General features: G+C 40.9%; 1 protein-coding gene across 1 annotated transcript in view; it reads right to left on the bottom strand.

Annotated features, from left to right (window-relative positions):
- Positions 1–5,757: 5,757 nt before the first annotated feature.
- The window catches only part of LOC105625567 (zinc finger and BTB domain-containing protein 18), a 52,674-nt gene continuing 48,147 nt past the window's right edge, over positions 5,758–10,284 (bottom strand). Inside the window, exon 7 of the mRNA XM_012206889.1 lies at positions 5,758–6,017. Within this exon, the coding sequence (XP_012062279.1) occupies positions 5,758–6,017 (260 nt within the window). The remainder of the gene's footprint in view (positions 6,018–10,284) is intronic.

Below are 10,284 nucleotides of genomic sequence, written 5' to 3'. Positions count from 1 at the left end.
TCTACAGCGTGTATAGTAAGTTTACAAAATCCACACATTCTGTCTGTTCTGTTTGTTAACCCTTAAACATTACGTTTACTTTGTACTATAAGTTGCAGCCGGGAAACGAGCCGCTCGTTCCCCGGACGTTCGAGGTCCCGCTTTGCGACATCGCTACGCCATGTGTCTGCTTCCCCTTCATTCTCTTTTTGTCGCCCCTCCCCCCCTCTGTCGTATTTTCTTTTTGCTTCTTTTTCTTTTTTTTTCTTTCTTTCATTGCTCCGTCGATTTTTAAATATGCTTATGCGTGCGTGATACATGTATTATGTAATCATTATCAACTACGGTATAGTACTATTATATACTATACGAGCAAACGGTACAGTAGTTGCCGGTGCACTCTCTGCGCGCGGTGTAGGTGCAATGATGACATCAATTTTGCTTTCTCACTCTCCTCCCGCGGGCAGCCGCGATTTCCTTTTTCTCTGTCTGTCCTGGAGGGCTCGCTGCCCGCGCGATGCGAAGGTTTCCCGTTCACACCGTGACAATCGTCCGTTTCGACGTGCTCGAACGCGCAATTTCGAATACTGCACTCAAATCATTGTAATATATGATCAATTTAACGACAATTTTTCTCAATCCGATGCAATTTTCAATAACGTTCGAATTCTTTGATCGAAAAAAACCAGATTGAAAACGAGACTTTTTTTTCTCGTGGAATTTTTGTGTCTACCCCTACCTTTCTTAATTTCGAAGATCAATTTAGAAAATGAGTACCATGTTCTGGAAATTTTAAATTACTTAGAAATTTCTTTTTTATATATTGATTATCCGGTTTTCTCGCGGGATCGCTTTCGCATTCTTCGCCTCTCGAAAGCGTGCGCGCACGAACGAGCCACGGTGTGAACATCTCTCGTCTCTCGTGTCAAGCCTTGTGTCACACACGACATCTATAAAGGATTCTCAATCCGTAAAACACATATTATAGAAACAACATGCAACATTTTATCCTACCGCCGTGATACAATAATGGTACATACATACGCGTACGTATGCGCGCGTACGCGCGTCGCGCGAGTGTCGTGTACGTGTGTACGTGTCTGTCTGTGTGTACGTGTGTGTATTCCTGCGGGTACATATATATATACATATAGACCAAATATAATTCTTACATCCGGATGTACGACGCATGGTATAAGAATATAAGATATTTCGTTGCGTATAATGGCCAGCAGACTAAATCAGAGCACCCAATCAAATGCTTACCCTAAATTTAGGGTAGCGCTTTGATTGGTCAAAGAGTAGCCGCCATGTTCAAGACGACTGCACATCCTTGGGAATGGAATACTTTATATTTTTATACCATGGTACGACGGATCGCGAAAACTTGGGAACTGAAAACGCGCGCTTCGTTTCACACACTTTCGACCTCTGATCGCGAATCCGTCTCTTGCGCGTACCTCGACGAAAATCGACTGTAGCAGCGAATTTGGAATATACTAATATTATCCTCGAGCTGGAAATGCTCGGTATTGACGAGCTCGGGGAGAATCGAGAGGAAAACGTATATAATAAAAATATCGTAATTTCGTTTCGACAGCGCGTTGAAGAATCATTCGATTACTTTTGAGCAAAGCGATACGACGAAATCAGCGATTCAAATCAGTGATTTGAGTGAAATTGCCGATTTTCGGCTGTTCCAAATACATTTACGCGCATAATCGATGTCGAGATAATATTACGACTATAATTAATTCTAAATTTTCACTTTAATTCTACGTCGTTTATTTTTTAGGTACGTATGTTCTTTTACTTTTCTCTTATAATTTTCTTGACCGACATTGCCTCTCGCTCTTCCGATCTGATGTATGTGTACGTGTGTGTATTTCGTGTAAGTGTCAGGTGTGAAATACCTTTACTACGTATGCACTCCTATAATCCTTACGTATGACAAAACAATTAAACCCTGGGTTTAACCGACTCCTCCTCCCCTCCAGAAATTCCGCGTCTGATGACGTTATTATTCTAAATCTTTCGAATTTCGCCGCTCGACTCTGCCAATAACTCGATCCCTCTTCTACTTAAACTTAACGCTAATTCATTGTACCACTTAAAGGTATCCTCCCCCCCCCTTTGCCTCTGCTTAGCAGAACAGCCGAAAACAATATATATATTTTGTATATATATTAAGTAAAAGATTCATTATATAACTTGGCATACGCGACCGTATCTATTTACACTAGCATGTGTACTGTCCACGTGCGTGTGTCTCTCCCATAACTCTCTCCTCCTCTCTCCCTATCTCTCTGTGTACGTGTATGTACGTGTGTGCGCGTGTGTGTATGTTCCTATCATCACATACGTAAACGACACATAACATCTTTGAATATCCTTTTCCCGCGGCTTCTCCCCCGGGAATTAACTTCTCTATAACTATGTAATCTCCGTCGTCCAGCATCATTAATCCCATCCCCGGCGATTAACTTCCCTTTACGCTCCCTCGGGACAATCGATGTCACCTACGCTCGAATAATTTTCGCTTTCCATCATCACCTCCTTCATCAGCGCATCGGCGCTAATCTCACCGATTTTATTCGATGATCAACACTACTCTGTATTATCACCTCTTTCGCTTCATCCCCGGGACGAAAACGGTACAACCAGTCGCGATCGCTTCAGCAACGTTCGACGACACGTCGGATAACTTCGCGTTGCAATTTCGACAACGGATCACAACGCATAATTGCGGCTCTTCTTTCTTCCCGCGAATCGCTTCACGCGCGCATTCACGACTGCTCATGCATATGTGTACGCACTCGCTCGCTCTCGCGTTCATTCACTACGGCTTCACAGTTGTACATACATGTTGTGTTATTTCAATAATGCGCCCCTCGCGACAACAAAACGGAAAGAAAATGGACTTACAGTGAGTGCAAAAAGTGTTCGTACAGAGAAAATATTTTTTTAAAAAAAACTTTATTTTTAAAAAGTAAATATTATCCAGCGAGAAATAAGTCATTGAATTGATGTCGAATCGATATCGATACGATGATTTCAACACCCATTCGACGTCGATCTGACGTCGTTTAATTGACGATCATTTCTTGCTGGGTAATTAACAATTTATTCATAAAGAATAAAATAGAATACGGTATGTATTTCTTAAAATTATATATACCAAAAAGATGTGTGTATTAATTATAGAAAATATATCATCTGAAAAATAAGCGAAAATTAAAAATTCTATTGTATGGATGCTTAAAAAGTATTCGTACAATCGAAAAGCTTCTAAAATCAGAAATGCGAAGCTCGTTTGTTTATGTTAGAATAGAATATATTCATTGTACAAAATTGCTAATTAATGTTTATTTTTTACAAATAAGATATTTTTTTTATAAAAAAAAATTTCCTTGTACGAATACTTTTTGCTCTCACTGTATTTTACGCATAGATAGCACATCACGTGCGCGAATCGAAGATCTCGGAGCTTCTCGGACGAATGAACTTCATGAGACGGGAATGATTGTAGCGAAGAAATAAAACATCAAATGTGTTTGACTAGCGTGAATGGATTCTGATTTATATAAGCGAAGCATATAGCAATTAATTTAAAATCAATCTACGGTCTGTGTAAGCTCCGAGATCCATGATTTTGCGCTACCCTCCCAAGAGGGTAGCAATGGCAGGAGAACTGCTCCGACATTAACCGGACAAAATAGTAGTAATAATAGTAGTAGTAATAATAGTAGCGGCTGTACGGAATGTACAGATTTTATTGTACTGTATAATATATCGCTATTGTGTTCCCTGTGTGTAATGCATTGCAAAACGATGAGGTAGTACTGTCATACTTTTGGCAGAGTTATGCGCGCGCGTGCGCGACGAGTGCTCACGTATATATTTGGCATGTTGAATGTTATTAGAAAACGGGAAAAAAAAAGAAGAAGAAAAGAGATAAAGGAAAAACAAAAATAAAAATAAAAAAAAATAAAAGAACGGAAATAAATGAACTCTCTTCGGCTTCTATCTCGTGTACTATTATATCCCCAGCTCGCGCACGACGCGCTTTAAATACTAAATAATTCTCTATATCGTCTCTATTGTCTCTGATAACTTACGGTAGGCGGATATCGTTGTGAGAATAACCATTTAAAAACTTTCTGCGAAAGAACAAAAAAAAATAATAAACGAAAGGGAGAACAAGTAAATGGAACAAAAATAAGACAGATAATCTGTATAAAGTGTAAATACTGTAACAAGTAATATCGTGGGTGCCATCCTGACTAGGAGTATATCTCTATATATCTATACATATAGGTAATGTGTAATATAAATCTATTGCATTGATCACATCTCATACAACCGGGACAGCAACTATTTCGCGCGTAACCGCGCGCACTGTTTAAGATCACACGTGTGTGATCGATGGCTATACTCTATATTCACGGTACGCGACTATTGCTCCGGACAAAAGTCCGCATTTTAAACATTGTAAACAGGTAACAAAGTGGTAGTGATCGTTTCGCCGCGAGGCATCGCAGCCGTTGCGACAAATTTCCGTGGCGAATGCGTTCCGTTTTTTTTATTATCATTTTTTTTTTTTTTCAGAAAAATCAATGTCGACATAATTATAGTATAATGATGTATCAACGTGATTATTGCTCGGTCGACGTGCTAGGTATACGCATTCGCCAAGAAGTATTTTTGCGTGAACAGCTGCGTGACTCTCCCACGGCTAATCGCACGACAGTCGTCCGCCCTAGAATCGCAGTAATCTCTCATAAACGTTATATAAAATCGTAACTGTATAAAAGATGTGTACTTCGTCGGGTGTCGTCTTGGCGCGATTTCGGATATGTGGGTCCTAGCGCGATTATTATATATTTATTAATAGTGGAGTGCGTGTTGTACGCGAGTGTATAAAAAGGTGAAACTGAAAAATTAATGTGTGATTACTCCAGAGTAGAAAAAGCGTCTTGTCTTTGGCACTGGTGCGCGCGTAAACGTAATGTGTTGGATATAGGTATCGCACATCGGAATGTCGCGATCCTATAGGCTCGACTTCTCAACAGCGATAGTAGTACCAGAAACAGGTAAACCGGTTAACGGCGTTAACGATTAAAATGCGACGGCGAGTAATCCGATCTATGTTGAACTATCAAAAGGTAGCGTTTTCTTCTGGCGCTCGTTCGCGCCACGATTTAAGTTTACCTGAGTTTGCATTGGTTCTCTCGTCGCAGTCGCCTGCGCTATAACGGCTCTGCGTGTACATGTTTATGCGCCATATTCGCTGCTCAGGTCGTTACCTTCACCCGCTATCTCTCATCTCTCGTTTAAAAAGCTCCTAGTTAATAATCCTTACTTGACCGTTGCACTTTCATTGACTAGCTTTGTGATTCGCAGCGTTTTCGCGAGCGTGCTCAAGACGTCGTGCGCATCGTTGTTCCGTGCCTCCTTCATATTTTTTCTTGCCCCATACGAATCTTCATAGTCGTGTCCCTCGTTATGATTTCTCAACGATTCCAGACGCGCACGCGGAGAGATCGCTCTCGCGACGAGGAATCGGGACGGCGTTCGCTGACGACGACGAAGGGAAAACGAAGGTACCTAACTGCAGCCTCTCTTCTCGTCTCGTACCACGCTCTAACCGTGGTCCAGTCTCGCGGTCGATTCTGGCGAAGTGGTTACCGGAATTGTTGCTTCCGGGACCACCGCACGTGGACCACGACGGCGACCGCGGTGACGACGGCGAGAATGACAGCGACGCCGAAGACATTGTTACTGGAGCACAGTGTCCGAGATGTTGGAGAGCACAGTGTCCGAGACCGAATGGTTGGACTGCTGGAATTCTTGCTTCATGCTGAGCTCGGCTTTGTGCTCTCGCGCAATATGCCGTCTGACGGTGTTGTTCCTGGTGAACGTTCGCGCGCAATACGGACACGGCACTCTGATGCCCTGGTGACGTTGCCGCACGTGAGCGCGTAGATTCGTCTCGTAGCCGTACAGTCTCTCGCAGAAGGGACACTTTAATTTCCTACCTGGAAAAATAGAAACCTTTGTTTACAAATTCAATCCGTTTAAATAAATAAGCCGATTATATCTACGTTTATTTGGCGCTAAATTACTTTCAGCCATAAACAAACGGCAAATAAGGACGTTATAATTTTCAAAAGAGTATAAGTGTCGCTCATGGCGGTTAAAAATATTAATAGACACAAAAAAATATTTCACGGAACTGTTTCAAGCGTGATATACATCGGTATTATACAAAAGACCTAGCATAAAAAAAAATCTTTTCCTTTTTTCAAATGTAGTTAAAATTTTTCCACGATTGCCCGATTTAATTGACACGTAAGCCTATGAGCTAATCATAGTGTTCTGCGTATAATGCCGCAGCGAAACCTTCGTGGAAGGAAGACCGAATGCAGATTGCGCAACCCAGCTTCTCTTCTTCCCTCTCTTGCCCTCTCTCTTTTACACATACATAATTTTTTTCTGTCAGTGCGCAGCCGCGCTTCGCCATTAGTCCCATCGGCGAGAAGAAAACAAAGTTCAGGCTGAGGCGAACGATTCATGGTGAAGCATTAGGCCAATGCCTCCGAGATTGTTGGCGCGTGCAAGGCCAACCTTGGGCTCCGCGGGCTCTAATATACTTCCCGTCCAACCCGATTAACTTGCGCCAGAAGTACCATTTACATTTTACAGCAACCGCCGCGCTGCGCCGGTTCGGCCTCCTCGCTACGCGCGAACGCGCAAAACCGATCGCGGCCGATAAACTATCTCTGCTCTGTTCGCGTTGCTTAAAATCTACACAAATATTTGCGCTTAAAACGAGATAAATATATATATTTAGACGTTGAAGAGAGAAAAGGCGAAAATGCTGATGAGTGCAAAAAGTATTAGCAATGCGAATAGATTTTTTTGTCATATGAGCTCCTTAATTGATAAATAGCATAAGTCCAAAATTAAGAAAAATGCGTTTGTTATAGAAGTAGAAAATATTAAGAACGTTTTATCAATTTAATTTATTTTTATTTTCATAAAAAATAAAAATGGACTTAAGTCACTATTCTAGCTTTTTTTACGGTCACTTTATTTATGATGTAAAATTGATTTTTATTTTTTATGAACATAAAAACAAAATAAAAGTAAATTAAATTGAAAAGTGAATTAAATTGACTTATGTCACTTGTCAATTAAGGGGCTCATATATAACGCAGCCTGCATATTTCTTAAATTGTTATCCTAAACCGGATATAGCAATTTTTTAGACCTTGATTATTGTACAATATTTTTCTTGCGATACGTAACGACACATTATAATAGTGCAATATATTTTCTGTTTATATATTATTAAGATTATTTCTAAAGCTGACGTTTTTATATCATTAGAATAGTGAAATTAAATTATAATGCCAATATTAGACTGAACTAAATGCTTAAATATTTTAAGCACTTAAGAAAAAACATTCTTCACAAACGTGACACATAATTAAATGCTACTTCGATTCAAAATCGATATAAATTATGATACGTTGTAAAAATGTACCGTTCTCTAAAAGTCATAATATGTCAAATTTTTTTTTAATTTGTCACCACGTTGAATAAAGATAGGAATAAGAATAGGATTAGAATAATTTTTGCTATCCAAAGTGAAAAGTACTGTTAGATTTACGTGGAATTTATGGAATAAAAATTAAAACAACTTTTGCTATTAGCATCGAAATAGTTAACGTTATGGGAGCTGGCCGTGATACCGTCCTCGAACTTCATTCCATTGTATAAGCAAGAAGTTCATTGTAAAGTCGAAGGGCCTCCACACTGTATCAATGACATGTCTCCGAATGAGAAGCGCAATAGTCTCGTCGCCCCACACGAGATTTCTCTTTGTCTAATCTTAAAGAGATGCGGCGATGTTCTCAAACGTCGGGTCATTGTGACATCATCGGTCCCTAACAGCGGCATTGCACGCGCGTGCGTTTAACAATAATAATAAGTTCTAACGTAATTCTATGCTGAATCACAGTCGATGAATTGGCCGAAATTTGCGTTTGCGTTTCACGAGCATAGCTGAACAGGGGCCATTCACCAACGGGCTGCGCGTGACACACCGTGTCATTACCGAAATTATATAGATTAATCGGAAACAGTTCGGTGGAGAGTCGAAGGAGAAAAAAAAACATGAGACCGCCCATCATCGCGATTGTTCTCTCTTAAACGAAAGGATTCCTCGCGACTACCTACAGCGATTCAGGTGTCACGAGAGATGGCAAGGAAAGATGCGAGTGATGAGAAGAATCGCGCTGAAACGAGTTAGTCACACGCTAGAGCATCGTAAAAATTGTTACCACATTCAACGCATAAATAATCGTTGGCATAAGTGACGCACGCATTCACGTACACATAGAAAAAAAAAATCATTCTGTTGCTAAGAAAAGTGATTATTTAATTTATTTTTCCTTTTAAGTAATAGTTATCTTTAATAAAGAATATTTTCTTGATAATAATTTTAAAATATATTTATTACAAATTTTAGAATTAATTATTATGTATTTAAAACAAAAATTTATTTTTTTTAAATATTATAAAACTGCGATCTTATATAATAAAATATATTTAAAATATATAATAAAATATATTTGTTGTAATTTAATAATCTTGATCTTGAAATATTAAACTTACTAGGATTTAGAATACTTTGAGTAAATTGTAATGGACACAATTGTGATGGTACTTATAATACAGATTTGTGATTATATGAACTTTTCAAATATTATTGAAATAAATATATAATTATTGTGTACAGTAAATATTTTTCTATGCATGTACAATGCATTTCATACAAAAAAAATCGATTTTTAGAAATTTCCTTCCATTGTTCATGGCTTGTGAGAAATCTTTCTTTTTTTCAGTCATCGTTCTCGGTCATTTTTCTTAATTATTATCTACACTGCATTTCTTAATTATTATCTACATTGCATTTATTATCTACTATATTAGTGTCACCCTCCATCATTTATGCAACGTTACGTTACGATTCCGAGATTTATTCGTTTGATACACAACTACGTTCGATGTCAACTTGACTTGCGTGAAATAAACGACCACATTTATCATTAAACATGCGCCAAAAATACAGGCGAATGACGATATCAGTCGCGGCGTATAAAAAAAACACGATGTGCGCGTGTTACGTACGGAACCGCGCTGGCTCCTCGGTGGCGGACTGCGCCTAAAAATAGTGGGCCATGGCATCCTAGAAAATGTAAACGGGGCCGCGGGGCAGCACACACGGCCTCGTGCAGCTGACTATGAAATTCACAAAGGACCCGCGTGCCGGAACAAAGGCACTCGTACGCGCGAAGACGCCGTAAGCCGGAAGAGAGAGAAGGAGAGGAGAGTGGCCGGACGGGCCCTGAAAGAGAAAGAGAGAGAGAGAGAGAGAGAGGGAAAGGAAGAGAGCTCGATGAGGAGGATCATTGGCATAAGGAGAAAGGGCAAGCGGGACGAAGCTGCGGGGTAGATACGCCCCTGAAACATGCAGAAACGCAAAACGATGCCGGTCAGGAAGCGGGACGTTTCTGGGAAAGGTACCGCGCCATCTGCGCCGCCCAAGAAATCGTCGATCCGTCGCCCGGGTCTCGTGTTTATCGATGATTACCACACGTAGCTACGTTCCCGAGTGTATCGAGGTGCGAGCCATGCGGCGCCGAAATTCTTGGAAAATTCGCGAATTTCGTGCGTGAATTTTGCGCGAGAGTACCTCGACGGAATCTAGACACGGTCTAAGTCTAGATTGTTCAAAGTTTCATAATTCGAGGAAATGTCACTGCCCGAATCTCTGTCCTAGAAAACCAAGTTTGTCTTTCCCTCCGCACGCATGGCACGTTATTAAACCGTTATGAAGGGCTCGAACGAACGCTCCTCGGAAAATAATTAAGCGATCCAATTAGCGATCCCCGAGCCCGGGTACTCGCTCGCGCCTCGAATTATCGTTACATCTCGGGGAGGATCGCTGAGGGCCACTGAATCGATGGTCTGGAAGAATGCGAAAGGGGATACGGCGATTTGGAGCAAGTCTCCAATTCTTGGAGGAATCGTGCGTGTTTGACCGGAGGGCCCGGGGAAGGAGAAGGCGGAGGAGCGAGGAAAAAGGCGAGAGAGAGAGAGAGAGAGAGAGAGAGAGAGAGAGGAGGGAGGGGAGGGAGGAGGAGTAGGTAGGAGGACGAAGTAAGGTAAGGTAAAGGTTAACGTAACGAACGACGTAGCGACGACGTACCGTACCGTACCGTCCCGTCCCCTACC

Source organism: Atta cephalotes (genome assembly GCF_000143395.1).
Source record: "Atta cephalotes unplaced genomic scaffold scaffold00003, whole genome shotgun sequence".
In the NCBI taxonomy this organism is placed as follows: domain Eukaryota; kingdom Metazoa; phylum Arthropoda; class Insecta; order Hymenoptera; family Formicidae; genus Atta; species Atta cephalotes.
The sequence above is the reverse complement of the archived record's forward strand: the minus strand, read 5'-3'. Positions and strand labels throughout refer to the sequence as shown.